General features: G+C 35.9%; 1 protein-coding gene across 2 annotated transcripts in view; it reads right to left on the bottom strand.

Moving 5' to 3' along the window:
• RAVER2 (ribonucleoprotein, PTB binding 2) overlaps nt 1-18,375 on the bottom strand; it is a 92,140-nt gene that overhangs the window by 55,250 nt on the left and 18,515 nt on the right. For both annotated transcript variants that reach the window (XM_023258780.2, XM_023258781.2), the window contains exons 2-4: nt 15,926-15,992; nt 10,804-11,273; nt 7,609-7,800 (exon numbers count right to left, since the gene is read on the bottom strand). In XM_023258780.2, coding sequence (XP_023114548.2) covers nt 7,609-7,800; nt 10,804-11,273; nt 15,926-15,992 — 729 coding nt within the window. The remainder of the gene's footprint in view (nt 1-7,608; nt 7,801-10,803; nt 11,274-15,925; nt 15,993-18,375) is intronic.

Here is an 18,375-nt window from a genome sequence, read left to right as displayed (position 1 = left end):
ATGGAAAGAGCCCAAATGTCCATCGACTGATGAATGGATAAAGAAGATGTGGTATATATATAAATAGAGTATTACTCGGCAATCAAAAAGAATGAAATCTTGCCATTTGCAACTACGTGGATGGAACTGGAGGGTATTATGCTAAGCGAAATTAGTCACAAAAAGACAAGTATCATATGACTTCTCTCATATGAGGAATTTAAGATACAAAACAGATGAACATAAGGGAAGGGAAGCAAAAATAACAGAAAAACCAGGAGGGGGACAAAACACAAGAGACTCTTAAATATAAAGAACAAACAGAGGGTTGCTGGAGGGGTTGTGGGAGAGGGGATGGACTAAATGGGTAAGGGGCATTAAGGAATCTACTCCTGAAATTATTGTTGCACCATATGCTAATTTGGATGTAAATTAAATAATAAATTTTTTTTAAATGCAAAAAAAAAAGTTAAGTGGGAAGAAAGAGATACTAACAAATCTAGGGATGTAAATAAGTTAGGGACAATCACCAAGAGGATGAAGATAGAGGATATTACTCTCAAACAAGAGGAAGAAAATTCTTATTCATCCAACAGTAGATGGGAAATGAAAATAAGGGGAAAAAGTATAGGGTGCCTGGGCGGCTCAGTCAGTTAAGCATCCAACTTCGGCTCAGGTTATGACCTCAAGGTTCAGGGTTTCAAGCCCCACATCAGGCTCTGTGCTGACACCTCAGAGCCTGGAGCCTGTTTCAGATTCTGTCTCCCTCTCTCTCTGCCCCTCTCCTGCTCATGCTCTGTCTCTCTCTCTCAAAAAAAAAACAAAACTAAAAACATTAAAAAACGGGGGGGTGGAAACGTGATATAAAAGAATAATCATTACTACATATTCAAGCAGTTTAAATATACCAACTAAAGACATACTTTTTTAATTTGATTTTTAAACACATGTTTTTAGAGCAACATGTTAGCTATAAGACACATACCTAAAACAAAATGTAAAGAAAGGTTAGTAATAAAGGGACGGCAAATATAAACTAAAAGAAAGCTGAAGTAGCAATTCTAACATCAGAAGAACATATATACTGGTAAAATGATCAATATGACTACAAACAAATGTGTACCTAATTAATAATACCTATACCTATCTATGTATCTATGGAGAAACAACTAACAGACTAAGGAGAAAAAAGAAAACCCAACAATTACACAGATAAATTCTAATACATTTCTCTTAATGACAGATCAAACAGACAAAAAAATAAGATATTGAATATCTGAGTCATAATTAATAAACTCAAGCTAATATTTATACATACATATATGCACATATAACTTTATAACCCACAAACATAGAGTCTGGATTGTTTCCGAGCACACATGGCTCATTCACAGAAAGTAACCATGTACCATAAATTACAAATCTATGTCAGAAGAACAGTTTTTGAAAATTTGTTTAAGTGGACATAAGACAAAAACAAAAGCTTTGAGTATAAAAGGAAATAAAATAATTTTAAACATTTATAACCTGAAATTTATGACATTGTTTAGAATTGTGGAATCACTATATTGTATACCTGAAACTAAAATAACACTCCGTGTTATAAAATTATTAAAAACACTGTAAATTATAAAAACTTAAAGCCAAAATAAAATTTATGACACATAGGTATAGCATTAGTTAAAAAGAAACTTGCTTTAAATATATTCATCAGAAAACAACCTAGATTGAGAATAAAGGTGCTAAGTACTAATATCAATAAAGACAGAGGAGAAAGAGTAAACCTGAAAAAGAAAAAAACAAGGATATCATAAAGATAAGGCCAGACACTGTGGAAAACAGTACAGAGTCTCCTCAAAAAAATTAAAAATAGTATTACCATATGATCCAGAAATTTCTCAATTGGATATTTACTCAAAGAATATAAAAACACTAATTTAAAAAGATATAGGCACCCCTATGTTTACTGCAGCATGATTTACAACGGCCAAGATGTGGAAGCAGTCCAAGTGTCCACTGATAGATGAATGGATACAGCAGAGGTGATACACACACACACACACACACACACACACACACACACACACACACACAGAAAATGGAATAGTTCTCAGCCAAAAAAAGACTGAAATCTTGCCATTTGCAACAACATGGATGGATCTAAGTGAAATAAATCAGAGAAAGGCAAATACCTTATAATTTCATTCACATGTAGAATTTAAGACACAAAACAAAGAGAAAGACAAACTGAGAAACAGACTCTTAACTGTAGAGAACAGATGGTTCCCAGAGGGGAAGTGGGTGGAGGGAGGGGCGAAATAGTGAAGGGGATTAAGAGTACATTTATCACGATGAGCACTGAGTAATGTACAAAATGACTGAATCACTATACTGTACACCTGACACTAATATAACACTATGTTACCTATACTGGAATTAAAATTTAAAAAGAAGGGCAGAAATATGCAAAAGGTAGAAATAAACACAAGAAAACTGTTTCTCTGAAAAGATAAAATGGGGAAATCTTTTGCAACACTGATCAAAGAGAAAAAAAATAAATAAAATACACAATGAAAATGAGAACAGTAGGAGTGCCTAAGTGGCTCATTCGGTTAAGTACCTGACTCTTGATTTTTGTCCGGGTTATGATCTCACTGTTCCTGAGATCAAGCCCTGCACTGGGCCCTGTGGTGACAGTGTGGAGCCTGCTTGGGATTTTCTTTCTTTCTTTCTTTCTTTTCTTTCTGTTCTCTCTCTCTCTCTCTCTCTCTCTCTCTCTCTCTCTCTCTCTTTCACTCTCCTTCCCTCTTTGTCCCTCCCTAGCTCATGTGCTCTTCTGTCTCTCAAAATACATAAATAAAATTTTAAAAAATGAGAACAGACAAAATAAATTTTAAAAATATTATAAATGACTATGTGCCAATAAATTTGAAAAATTAACCAAAATGGATGATGAATCTGTGGAATATAATCAAATGCCAAATATGGCATAGAGACAAAAACAAAAGTAAAATGTCTAAACATCTATAGGAGAAACTTAAATGGTAACCAATGATTTTCCTCTGTATGAGTTTCCAGGACTAGGTCTACATGATTTCATGGACAAGATTTCTCTAATTTTCAAAGAATGGGCAAGCCCTATTTTATATGAATTGATCCATGAAGTAGCAAGAAAAGGGGAGCAGGAGAAAAAACAGTTAAATCAGTTAATGAGGTATTTCCCTTGATTCCAAAATAAATGATGGTACAAAAAATTTTAAGCATTTTTCACTTATGAGGACACGTACACATATGCACAATAAAATATCTAATCAAATCACACAATGCATTGGAAAAAATATTATCAATTACAGTTTATAATGCAAGGATGGTTTAACATGAGAAAATCAGTGTGATTCAGCACATTAAAGAATTTAGGGAGAAATCACAGGATTATCTCAAGTTGCAGAAATGCTCTGATAAATTTTAGTACCTATTTATGACTTTTTAAAATTTTTACTAAAAAATGTTTTTAATGTTTATTTATTTTTGAGGGGGGGGGGGAAGGGCAGGGAGAGGGAGACACAGAATCTGAAACAGGCTCCAGGCTCTGAGCTGTCAGCACAGAGCCTGACTCAGAGCTCGAACTCATGGACTGTGAGATCATGACCTGAGCTAAAGTCGGATGCTTAACTGACTGTACCCAGGCACCCCGTGATTTTCTTTTTTAATCTCAGAAAATTTGATAAAGTCTATGTACCAGGAACCTGTAGAAAGCATCAATGCAAATGCATTACTTTTAAGATCAAGAAACATTTAAGATTTCTCATTATCACTGATATATGATCATGAAGGGCCCTGCATGCCATGCAAAGGAATCTGAATTTATTCAGACATTAAAGAATATTAAGTAAGTAAATGACATAATCTGATTTGAAGATGGAAAAGATCACTCCTGAGGTCCTGTGGGAAGATGGATTACAGTGGTGACCACACAGAGGGTTATTCTCAACACCAAGGTGAGAAAAGATGAGATCCTGAGCAAAGTAACAAAGATGTTGACAAGTCTCAAGGATTTAAGAAATGTTGGGACATACAACTGAAAGGATTTACTAATATTTTTGACATCTGGATTTGGGCAGCAGGTGAGGGAAACCAATCATGATTAACTGAGTTTTTGGTTCAGATAATTTTAGTTTGGGTGAACTTGTGCCACATACTGAACACAGAATTATACATGTATGTCACATATTTATAGTGGCATCAAGCCACCTAGGTGTTTGTTTTTCTCTAAGGGAACACAGTGTGCTGGTGCAAGTAGGCGACTGGATGGATTCAGAGTTGTAACCTCAGCAAATCCAATATTACATTATAGAACACAGAAAAACAAATTCCAGAGAAAAGATACTTTTCTTTTGAAAATGTTGAAATTTAACTACTTATATGAAGGAAGAATGTTTAATAATCATTTGGAAATGCATATTTAGTGCTGAGGGCAAACTGGTTCAAAAATATAAGCTTGTAAGTCATTACTGATAGGCAATAACTGGGGCTATTGGAATATACAAGAAGTAAGTGAAAAAGCCAAAGGCAGAAGTCTGATACCAGCCCTTAGGGAAAAAGAAGAAAGGGCACAAATAGTTAGGCAGAAAAAGAATAGTGGGTAGAATTCAAGATGGTGGAGGAGACTTTTTTAAAGACACCAAGCAATAAAATGCTGAATAGTGCCTACTCAACTTCAATACTAAGAAATCTCTATTAATCTAAATGGGAACAGATTCACTTGAATAGCTGAGGTAGAAACCACAGTATATCAGGCTGAGGCGGAATGGGAAATGAAGAAACGGGAATGAAGTAGGGGCTAATTGTTCAAGAGGCTCCAGTTGTGAAGGAAGAGCAATATAAAAGCCAATTTCTATTTTTTTTAATATGAAATTTATTGTTGGGGCACCTGGGTGGCTCAGTCGGTTGAGCGACCGACTTTGGCTCAGGTCACGATCTCACAGTTTGTGAGTTCGAGCCCCGCATCAGGCTCTGTGCTGACAGTTCAGAGCCTGGAGCCTGCTTCGGATTCTGTGTCTCCCTCTTTCTCTGCCCCTCCCCCACTCGTGTTCGGTCTCTGTCTCAGAAATAAACATAAAAAATTTTTTTTAAATATGAAATTTATTGTCCAATTGGTTTCCATACAACACCCAGTGCTCATCCCAACAGGCGCCCTCCTCATTGCCCATCACCCACCCCCCCCACCCCCCATTGACCCTCAGTTTATTCTCAGTTTTTAAGAGTCTCTTATGGTTTGGCTCTCTCCCTCTCGAACTTTTTTTTTCCTTCCCCTCCCCCCATGGTCTTCTGTTAAGTTTCTCAGGATCCACATTAAGAGTGAAAACATATGGTATCTGTCTTTCTCTGTATAATTTATCTCACTTAGCATAGCACTCTCCAGTTCCATCCATGTTGCTACAAAAGGCCTTATTTCATTCTTTCTCATTGCCAAGTAGTATTCCATTGTGTATATAAACTACAATTTCTTTCTCCATTCATCAGTTGATGGACATTTAGGCTCTTTCCATAATTTGGCTATTGTTGAGAGTGCTGCTATAAACATTGGGGTACAAGTGCCCCTGTGCATCAGCACTCCTGTATCTCTTGGATAAATTCCTAGCAGTGCTATTGCTGGGTCATAGGGTAGATCTATTTTTAATTTTTTGAGGAACCTCCACACTGTTTTCCAGAGCAGCTGCACCAGTTTGCATTCCCACCAGCAGTGCAAGAGAGTTCCCGTTTCTCCACATCCTCTCCAGCATCTATAGTCTCCTGATTTGTTCATTTTAGCCACTCTGACTTAAAAGCCAATTTCTAGAAAGAATTTTTAAAGGAAAGGATCTGAACATGTTTATGAGAAGATGGGATGGAGCTAGCAGAGCAACCAATGAAAAAACATTGAAAGGTAAGGATCACGATCCTTGAAGATGGGAGACACAGTCATGAGCCGCTGTGTTGGCTGGACGAGGTACAACTCTTCCTCCAAGAGAGCAGGGATCTTTGTCCATGGATGAAGCATGACCATCTGATACAAAGGACGAAGGCAGAAGAGAGATTAAGGCTTAAGGTAATTGCTGTAGAAAATGGAGAAGATGGGGCGCCTGGGTGGCGCAGTCGGTTAAGCGTCCGACTTCAGCCAGGTCACGATCTCGCGGTCTGTGAGTTCGAGCCCCGCATCGGGCTCTGGGCTGATGGCTCAGAGCCTGGAGCCTGTTTCCGATTCTGTGTCTCCCTCTCTCTCTGCCCCTCCCCCGTTCATGCTCTGTCTCTCTCTGTCCCAAAAATAAATAAACGTTGAAAAAAAAAAATTTAAAAAGAAAATGGAGAAGAGCGGCTGATGAGAGACGTGAAGCTAAAGTTTTTCAGGGGACCAGCCATAAATGCAGGACACACACATGTAGTAGCATCAAGTCACCCAAGTGTTTGTTTTTCTCCAAGAGGACACAGTGCCCTGGCTGCAGAAGTAGGTGACTGGATGAATTCACAATTGTAAACTCAGCAACTCTGATCCAACAGAGGCATGACATTGACAGTCAAAGAATAGCTGAGGCTGTGACTTAGAACAGGAGAATGACAGGAGAGCTTAAGAAGGAAAAGGCAAACAAAAGAAGGGAGAAGGGATCAAGGACCAGACATGAAGTGCAAGAACAGGAAGAGGAGGGCAAGTGATGTGAGACCAAGAGCAATCTCCTATCCTTTTCTCCCTCCCCTGTTCATCCATGAGCCACTTGCAGACTAATCTCTTGATGGCTTCACTCTGATCCCATCACTACCTTGTTTATATACCTCATAAGCTCCCCTCTGCTTATCAAATTCAGTCTAAATCCTTCCAGTGCTTGATGGTCCTCTGATTTGGCATCAACCTACCATCTCATCCCTTTCTATACTCCTCCACCTCCACCACTCACCACTCTGGAAGCACACATTTCACCTCATCCTACTGCTTGAAAGGTTTTATTCAATTCCTTCTACCTCCCTATGGTTGCCAGATTTAATTGGTAATACCCAGATGGGTTTCAGATAATCAATGAATAATTTTTTCAATGTAAGTATGTCCCATGCAAAATTTGTATTTATCTAGCAATTCTATCCTCCATTCCCAACAATACATTTCAAAATCATACTTTAACATCACATTCAAATGTCATACTATGCTAACATGCCTCGAGTAAAAACTGAACAAGAAATAGTGTCTATCTGCATGGAACTTCCATACTACAGAGGTACAGAGAAAAATAAGCAGGCAGTCAACAATAAAGAAGTAGTTACAATGAGCCATGTGGGCAAAAAGGAAGCACACACCTTCCTGTATTTGCACTATGCATACTTATGAACACCTTGTAAAAAGAGACATTACACTCAAAGTTTAGAACAGAACATTCCTTCAAAAAACTTCTTCAGATGGATACACTTTACTTAATGCAATTTTTTCTTTTGTAATGACTCCTGGCTTGATTTGACAGAGATACCGTTTAGCCAATTTTTACAAAGGAAGAATGTCTTTGTGTAATGGAAATGTAATGAAGGTCCAATGAATGGTCAACTGGTTTGGATAGATTAAGATACATTAGCATTCTTCTATATCCTCATAAAGAACAATAAACTTACCACACGTTGAGCTGCTATCAATGCTGCTAATGTACTTCGCCCAGGTGCTCCTGGGGCACAGAAGGAAACGTGGACTTTGCTTCCCTTGATCGTCATACCATCAGCGGCTTGCTGAACCTCTTCAGCATGCTCTGCAGTGTTATATTCCACCACTGCAAAGCCGCCAACATAACTACCTTCATCCTGTGCAAGCTGATTTAACACAGTTTGTTAAAAGGAGAATCCTAATATCTGGTTAGAAATATTTATTTTCAGTATGTAATTTTCATTTTCAAAAACAAATGTATCAGAGCATATACTGGTGAAAATAATGTATTCTCTCTCTCGAAAATTAAAAGTTTCCTAGTTGTGGGATGCCTGGCTGGCTCAGTTGGAAGAGCATGCGATCCCTGATCTTGGGGTCATGAGTTCGAGCCCCACACTGGACATATAGGTACATTAATAAATAAACAAATATATAAATAACGAATGTTCACTAGTTGCTTAGATGCAGTCCTGAAGATAGGATGATAAACAAGACTCTGTCCAATTTCTTTTCAATTCTTTGATTTTCTAATTTACTTTAAAACTCAAAGCTCAAATGACAATATTCCCTCTATATTAAGAAAGATGTGTAACTGATAATTTATAGAAAAATGTAGAAACACAATAAATAACACTTTCTTTAAAATATATTTACCAGATACATGGACAAAGAAAGATACTGAACAATTATCTGACCACATATCTATGTAAATTAAAGTTTATATTATCAAGAGAAGAAAGGTAGGAGGAACCATATTCAACTTTTAATTCAGTATTTCAGGAAGATCTCAGGAATTTGGTCAAGTATTCCAAAGCAAACCTTATGTGGGAAAATTGTGCCCTGGGTTTGTTAAAATACCATATGCAACACACAAGCTTTATTTCTGAATGTGCCCTAAACAAACTCCTACAATGCAGAACTAGATTTATTTCCAGTCACCCACCTGTAAGAGTGTAAAGGAAGATACTAAAGTCCTGGATCTGTAAAGACTGGTACAAAGAGCAAAAATAAGAACAAAATAAGACACTAAAAAGTTTCTAAGTTTTGAACATGTCTGAATTATCTTAAACACATTCACTCTATAAAGTGGTAAATGTGATAAAATTCAGCATGGTATGTCTTTAAGAAGACACATCTATGATACTTGTTTGGATTTGGCATCTCATAGGTTAATATTACAATTAAATCATTTTAGTCCTTTTTAGTTTCTTTTCTCTTATTTTTGAAGTTTTACTTTCTAACTATACAGTGAGACCAAATTTCTATCTTTCCTTCACATTCTTCCTTCCTTTTAAAACTTTCCTCATGAAACTTCTTCCATGAAACTTTTTCCAATTACATGGGAGAAAGGGAAAACATATACCTCTTCTAAACATCTCTCCTACAACCCCGTTCCTCTTCTAATCCAAACCAGATATTAAAATCAAGATTTGTAAAAGCCGTCACTGTCTTTGGTGTCCCTTGATTACAAAGTAAGAGACTATGTTCAACGTAGTCCATGTCTACCTACCAAGCAAGAATCTGAACATCGCAGATCCACTGCTAAAGGCATCATAAAGTTATTTTATCAATCTTTTGAAAACGTTTCAAATACTTATTATTCCTGGTTCATTATGGTAACTTTCATGCCTATATAAATTACAATACCATTTTAATTCTTCCAAAAGACAAAATCCTCTAAGTCCACAGCATCAATAGTTTTAGAGTTTTTTTTAGTTCAATAGGAGAGCCACTCAAACATGTATTAGTCTGACTCCCCATCTAGTTAATTTTCCATTATTTTGAAGTACTTTAACAGAAGCTAAATGGCCACTTGCAAATAGTGTAACAAACACTTTTCTACCAATGGCAAGCTGGATTAAAGAACCTCTCAGGTACCTTCCAATTCTGGGATTCATAATTCAAATACAATTTGTGATAAACAGCTTTCCCCCTCACATTTGCCTCAAAGGCCTCAACGACAGCTACAAAGAATTATATATGACCTTAGAATATCACTATACAATTTTTAGTATTCAAAAATAGTATATGGATTAGAGAAATCACTTTTCAATAACTGAGCAAAGACTGACAAAAGCTTTGTCACAAAACTTTCTAATTTTATGAAGCTCTTAGATGGTTTCTTTGATGTTTATATTGGGATTGGAGGGGTAGAAATGAAAAAATAAGGTAGGCATTTATATATATATAATATATAATACATATATATATTATATATAATATATATAATATATACACAGATATATAATTATAATTATAAATATTATATATAGTTATGTAGTTAGCTATATATATTATTTAAATATACTATGGTTATGTATATGTATGTGTGTGTGTGTGAGTGACCATAACTCCTAGTCTCCCACTGTAACAGTAGAGACTCAACAAATATATGATTAAAGAAAACCAGTGGGGTGGTGGGGGTGGAGAACAGGGGTTAAGAAGAAAAGAAGCATGAGAGAGAAGGAGAGAAGAGAGAAGGAAGAAATTAAGAAAAGCAAGAGAGAAAAAGAGTTCATTAGTTGCTATCAAACGCCTATAAGGGAAGGATCTTATAGTTCATATCTATGTTTAGTAGAATATATTTAATCTTACTGATATATTACATGAAAATTCGTACCAGTGTTGTCAGTTTTCAAGATCTTCTCTAAATGTCTCACCATGATCCCATTAGGACAGAATTATACATTCTTTTTAAACCTCATAATACTTTTCTATCTTCCAATAATTACATCACTCTTTATACAGGATTTATCATTATTTGCTTGTCAGTACCTTCTGCAAAATTGTAAGGTATTGAGAGAGTACGTTTCTATTCTATTTCTAACTTTTAGCAATATAGTGTCTGGTGCGGAGAAGATAATAAGTAAAACTTGGATAGATGAATGGATCAATGAATGAAAGGCTAGACACATGGATGGAATGAGGTGAATGAGCAAGTGATGGGTTTGCTAAGACATACTTAACTATATAATACTATAGGTTGACCCACACACAATGGGAATTGATTTAAAATTTACCATGAACTTAAAGTCTTCATTATAGACTAAAGAAGAATTAGATTATCCACTGTGATATTCACATATGCATAATAAATTGTGAGTGCATATACAATAGATACAGAGGCAGATATTTTCAAATATTTCAAATGATACCTGAAAAATACATACCTGGCAAAACACAGGTTTATGTATACTGGAAAAAAATTGCAACAGCTCCTCTGAATCCCTGTAGTCACTAGGGAGTTTATCTATACAAAGGCACTTAGAATGAATTAGCTCTGCAGCCAATAGATTAACATCCATCCATTGTGCAAACAGAGCTGATGCTCCCAATTGTTTACCCAATAACTCCAATCTAGCCTTTGCAGCAAAGTCCTTTTTCATGTATTCCACAAATCCATAGCCTTTGGAATGGCCAGTAACCTCACTGTAGACTAGAAAACATCTCTCGATATTTCCATAAGCACGAACAAGTTCTTCAAACTCTTCTAATGTAAAAGAAGTGGGTAAGTTGGTAATACACAGCAAAGCATCTGTTGGCTGGAGCTGAACAATTAAGTCCTTTCCTCGAAAAGAATATTGATGGAACATCTGAATTGCATTCTGGGCTTGTTCCCCATTCAGTAAGGTAACAAAAGCTAGAAGATAACAAAATGAATTAAAGTTTTGTCTAAGCCAGTGTTTGCAAACTTTTTTGACTATGACCCACAGTAAGGAATATATTTTTGGTCTGTGACTCAATAAACACACACACACACTTCAAATATTTCTGAAACAAAAGTATTAGTAACTGAAACTCCTGCCCTATGCAATGCACTCTGATATTTTCTATTCTATTTCATTGTGTTTTTTAGGCTGATACCAACCACTAACCTAATTTCATGACCAGTGACTCAAATCAAAGTACAGGAATTATATCAGGAGTTCCACTGTAAGATACTACAATGTTCTGTTTTGTTTTTGATTTTCATACAGACTTTATTTTTTCCAACTATGTCTAATGCAAAATTTTATAAAGTCTTAAAAATTTTCTTTCATATTGAAGCACCTAAATACATAAAGCAAATATTGACAGAAAGCAAGAAATTGACAGTAATACAATAATAGTAGGGGACTTTAACACCCCACTTACATCAATGAAGAGATCATTCAGGCAGAAAATCAATCATGAAACAGTGTCTTTGAACGACATATTAGGGCAGATGGACTTAACAGATATATACAGAATATTCCACTCCAAATCAATAGAACACACATTCTTTTCAAGTTCACAAGGAACATTCTCCAGGATAATCATATGACAGGATATGGACAAGTTTCAATAAATTTAATAAAATTTAAATCCTGTATCTTTTCTGATCACAATGGTATAAAACTAGAAATCAATCACAAGAAAAAAAAGTGGAAAAAAACACAAAGGTGGAAGCTAAACCACATGCTACTAAACAGCCACTGGATTTCTTCAATGAAGAAATTAAAGATGAAATTAAAAATACTTGAAGACAAATGAAAATAAAAACACAATGTTCCAAAATCTCTGGGACACAGCAAAAGCAGTTCTAAGAGGGAAATTTATAGGGATACAGGCCTACCTCAAGAAACAAGAAAAATCTCCAACAGTCTAACCTAACACCTAAAGGAATTAGAAAAGGAAGAAGAAACAAAGCCCAAAGCCAGGAAAGGAAGAAGATATTAAGATCAGAGCCAAAATAAATTAGTAAAAAAAAAACAACAGAAAAGATCAATGAAACCAAGAGATAAAAGATCAACAAAATTGATAAACCTTTAGCCAGACTCATCAAGAAAAAAAGAGAGGATACAAATAAATATCAGAGATAAAAGGGGAATTAACAACTGACACCACAGAAATACAAAAGATTGTAAGAGAATACCACAAAAAATTTTGGCAATAGACAGAACAAACTAGAAAAAATGGGTAAATTTCTAGAAACATACCATCTTCCAAAACTGAATCAGGAAGAGATAGAAAATCTGAACAGACCAATTACTAGTAACAAAGTTGAACTGATAATGAGAAACTTCACACAAACAGAAGTCCAGGACCAGATTGCCTCACAAGTGAATTCGACCTTTCATTTAAGCAAAAATACTGATTCTCCTGAAACTATTCCAAAAATAGAAGAGGAAGGAAAGCTTCCAAATACATTCTATGAGGCCAGTATTACCCTGATTTAAAAACAAACAAACAAACAAACAAAAAAACAGAGACACTACAAAAAAAAGAAAATCACAGACAAATATTCCTGGTGAACATGTGCAAAAATCCTCAACAAAATATTAGCAAGCTGCATTCGGCAATACATTGAAAGGATCATTCACTTGGATCAAGTGGGATTTATTCCAAGGAGACAAGCAGGTTCACATATTCACAAATCAATCAACAAGGATAAACCACATTAACAAAACAAAGAAGTCATACAATCATCTCAATAGATGCAGAAAAAGCATCTGACAAAATTCAACATGAATTGATGATAACCTCTCTCAACAAAGTGTGTTTAGGGGATACATACCTTAACCTAAATAAAGATCATTCATGAAAAACACACAGCTAACATCATACTCAATGGTAAAAAACTGAAAGCTTTTTATCTAAGACCAGAAACAAGACAAGGATGTCCACTCTTATTTAACATAGTACAGAAGACCTAGCCACAGAAATTAAATAAGAAGTAAAAGTCATCCAAATTGGTAAGGAAGAAGTTAAACTGTCACTATTTGTAGATGGTATGATACTATACGTAGAAAACCCGAAAGATTTGACCAAAAACTATTAGAATAAATGAATGCAGCAAAGCTGCAGGATACAAAATTAATACACAGAAAATAGTTGCCTTTCTGGACACTAATAATTAAATAGCAGAAAGAGAAAGTAAGAAAACAATCTCATTTATAATTGTACTAAAAAGAATAAAATGCCTAGGAATAAATTTAACCAAGGAGGTAAAAGACCTGTACTCTGAAAGCTATGACATTGATGAAATAAATTGAAGATAACACAAACAAATGGAAAGATATTCCATGCTCCTGTATTGGAAGAGCCAATACTGTCAAAATGTCTACACTACTCAAAGCAATCTATAGATTTAATGCAATCTCTAACAAAATACCAACAACATTTTTCACAGAACCTGAACAAATAATCCTAAAATTTATATGGAACCACAAAGAACCTCAAGAAGCCAAAGCAATCTTGAGAAAGAAGAATCAAGCTCAAAGTGTTACAATCCTAGCTTTCAAGATCTACTACAAAGCTGTAGTAATCAAAACAGGATGGTACTGGCAGAAAAACAGACACATAGATCAATGAAACAGAGGGCCCACAAATAAGCCCATACCTATATGGTCAATTAATCTATAACAAAGTAGGCAAGAATATACAATGGGGAAGACAGTCTTTTCGATAAATGGTGCTGGGAAAATTGTACAGCCACATTCAAAAGAATGAAACTGCACCTTCTTACACCATACACAAAATAAACTTACAATGAACTAAAGACTTAAATGTGAGACCTGAAACTGTAAAACTCCTAATGGTTGCAAAAAAAAAAAAAGGCAGTGATCTCTTGGACATCACCCTTAATAACATATTTATAGGTATGTTTCCTTAGGCAAAGGAAACAAAAGCAAAAATAAACTATTGAGACTACACTAATTTGCTTGGCCAAGGAAATCATCAACAGAACAAAAAGACAACCTAATGATTGTAAGAAGATATTTGCAAATGATGTATCTGACAAAGGACTGATACCCAAAACAATAAACATATACAAATCAACACCAAAAAACAATGTGATTAAAAAATGGGCAGTAATGGGCAGTGCCTGGGTGGTTCAGTTGGTTAAGCATTTGACTCTTGATTTCAGCTCAGGTCATGACCTCACAGTTTGTGAGATCAAGCCCTGTGGCAGGCTCTGTGCTGATAGCATGGAGTCTGCTTGGCATTCTCTCTCTCTGCCTACCTGGCATTCTCTCTCTCTCCTACTCTCACTCTCAAAATAAATAAACAAACATTTCTTAAAAATGGGCAAAGGGCCTGAATAGACGTTTTTCCAAAGAAGACATACAGATGGCCAACAGATACATGAAAAGATGCTCAACATCACTCATCAGCAGAGAAATGCAAATCAAAATCATGAGATATTGCCTCACACCAGTCGCAATGGTTAGTATCAAAACGACAAGAACTAAGTGTTGATGAGGATGAGAAAAGGGAACCCTTGTGCACTGTTAATAGGAATGTAAATTAGTGCAGCCACTGTGGATAGTAGTATGGGGGTTCCTCAAAACATTGAAAATAGAAATACCATATGATACAGTAATTCCACCACTGAGTATTTACCCAAAAAAAAATGAAAACATTAATTTGAAAAGATACATGTTTGCTGCAACATTATTTACAACAAAGATATGGAAGCAATCCAAATGTCCATTAATAGATGAATGCATAGAGAAGATATGGTGTGTGTATATATATACATATATATGCACACACACATGTATATATACACACATATAACAGAATATTACTCAGCCATAAAAAAGAATGAGATCTTGTCATTTGCAACCACATGAACAGACCTAGAGGGTATATTGCTAAGTGAAACAAATCAGAGACAGAAAGGTAAATACCAAATGATTTCACTAATATGTGGAATCTAAAAAAACAAATGAATAAACAAAAACAAATGGGGGGGGGGCACCTGAATGGCTCAGGTGATGGAGCATGCAACTTGATATCAGGGTCATGAGTTTGAGCCCCGTGTTGTGCATTGAATGTGCTTTAATAAAAAAAAAAAACTCTTAAATACAGGGAACAAACTGGTGGTTGCCTGAGGGGACATGGGGGAGTGGTGAGTGAAATATATAAAGGGAATTAAGAGGTACAAACTTCTAGCTATGAAATAAGTGACGGAGATGAAAAGTACAGCATAGGGAACACGGTCCATAATACTGTAATCATGTATGGTTACAGATGGTGACTACACTTACTGTGGTAATCACTGAGTAATGTATAGAATTGTGCAATCAATATGTCGTACACCTAAAAAAAATATGTTGTACATCTGAAACTAATATAACATTGCATGTTAATTATACTGCAATTAAAAAATAAACAATACAAAGCCTACAAAAATTTACTATAACACCACAACGTATTAGGACATTCTTTATAAAAATGAATGTTTCTAGTAAGATACATAGATACATTAATAATGCCCACATTTAGAATCAAAGTGAAACCAGATGCTTAAAAGTGAAATCTTACCTGTTCTCTTATTTCTGTCCACATAACAATACTTTAACTCATAGTCTTGTAATAAATCATGAACTTCCTGAAAGAGACAAAACACGAGTTCAAATAAACACATGAATGCAATTAGTGGATAATCCAGCTGTATTAGCCAATCATTACTACCACCACCATCTGCCATGTACAACACCTTCCACAGATCTCCATTATTTAAATTAAAGGCATTCCAGGCCCACCAAATATGACATCAACCTACCTCTCCAACTGTATCTCCCAGTACAGGATCTGCACACAGATCCTGTTTCTACTCTATGAGCACTACCTCATGAGGATGCCATGCACAGCCCTCATTCTGAATCTCTGCTCATGCGGATACCTTGACCTTGCATGGGACAAAGATATCAATACTTGTAAACTTCATCTGAAACCACATGCATCCTTTGGGGCGCCTGGGTGGCGCAGTCGGTTAAGCGTCCGACTTCAGCCAGGTCACGATCTCGCGGTCCGTGAGTTCGAGCCCCGCGTCAGGCTCTGGGCTGATGGCTCAGAGCCTGGAGCCTGTTTCCGATTCTGTGTCTCCCTCTCTCTCTGCCCCTCCCCCGTTCATGCTCTGTCTCTCTCTGTCCCAAAAATAAATAAACGTTGAAAAAAAAAAATTAAAAAAAAAAAAAACCACATGCATCCTTTGAAATCCCAGTTCAAATATTCTTTCATGAAGTTTTCTCCAATTCTTTCCCACAGGACATGACTTCTCTCACCTCTACACTAACAATGATCATACTTTTTTAATGCCTGTCTTATAGAAATAATATTAAACATTTCTCTTTGTATATCACATACTGAGTTTTTAACAAGTAATACACTTGTAGATGCTGTAGTACCAGCCTAGAGAATAAATACAGTTAGACTGCAAACCTAGCGATCCCTGGGTATGAAACAATAACCACCACAAGGTACACGTGTGGTTCAATTTATTTCCACTTGGCTCCCCAAGATGTTGAAACTGGCTTTCCAGTTCATTCTGTTTCCATTATCAATCCAGTCTGAACTTGCTTCTTCTGGTATGACTTTCACCCAGCTGGGGTCCTGAAAAAGCAAATTTATATTCCCAATCCTCCTGTTAAATTGATAATACTTGAGTATGGGAACTGTATTTCATAGATTTGTATAGTACCTGTACTGCTTTGCATACGCTAGGCAATCAAACATACACTAAACTGAAAATAATTATTTTGTCATTGAATTGATATTTGGCCTTGAAAGTTTACTAATAATACACAACAGATGCAATTATTATTTTTTAAAGGAACTGGACTATCATGTAGGTGGACATTCTGATCCTGGATGGAGGGTTACAGCCAACCTGCTCTATATTGCACATAAATAAATTAAACATACACAAGTGCCGGTATGTTGAGTTCACAATAGAAGCGAATTTACTCAATGATAATAATTCTTATTATTGCCATTATTATAGCTAATATTCATTTAGCTTTTACTTAGGTACCAGAGCAAGGGTACCTCACTCCTTTTATTAAAAACCAGGAGGGGCGCCTGGGTGGCTCAGTCGGTTGGGCGTCCGACTTCGGCTCAGGTCATGATCTCGCGGTCCGTGAGTTCGAGCCCCGCATCGGGCTCTGTGCTGACAGCTCAGAGCCTGGTGCCTGTTTCAGATTCTGTGTCTCCCTCTCTCTCAGACCTTCCCCCATTCATGCTCTGTCTCTCTCTGTCTCAAAAATGAATAAACGTTAAAAAAAAAAATTAAAAAAAAAACAAACCAGGAAACCAGAGCAGAGAAAAATCAAGTAACTTGCCAAAGTCATACTTAGTAACTTGCTGAGTGGAGATTCACCCATCAGTCTGGTTCCAGGGACTACAACCTTAACCTCTACACAACACTACCATATTCCTTCTAAAATTAATTAAAAATAGTATACTACCACTAAGAATTACAAAAACAATATCATTAGTGCCCTAGTAAGAGATCATATGGAAACAGAAAATAAATATGTGGGCAGTTACAAATTGAGACATATTTTCCCCTTTAACACAATGTAAGTGGGGGGGGGGGGCGGGGGAAGAGTGACATAACAGGCAAAATATAAAAACATAATGTTAGGTGAAGAAAAGATAATCACCTATGGTAAGAAAGAAAAGAAAGTAAAGTTGATAATTTAGTATTCTTTATTAGTAAGTCAAAATTAGATATATTTTAAAGTACATATACTAACAATTTTGTGAAATATGGTTTGATGAGTTATGTAGTAGTATGATCAATATACGTATATTACTATGGTAATTTTTTATCTTGTAAACTGTAATGTTTTCTCGGACTTAAAAAAAACATATAGTGTATTCATTAAGAAAGTGTAATTCTCTCAATAGCATAGCACACACATCTTGCCAATCAGCTAATACTTAATATAGAAGGTGGTACGCTTTTAGTCACAGACTTTCATCTCTCC

Source organism: Felis catus, chromosome C1 (genome assembly GCF_018350175.1).
Source record: "Felis catus isolate Fca126 chromosome C1, F.catus_Fca126_mat1.0, whole genome shotgun sequence".
Taxonomy (NCBI): Eukaryota; Metazoa; Chordata; class Mammalia; order Carnivora; family Felidae; genus Felis; species Felis catus.
Note: the sequence above shows the minus strand (reverse complement) of the source record. Positions and strands in the feature narration are given on the sequence as shown.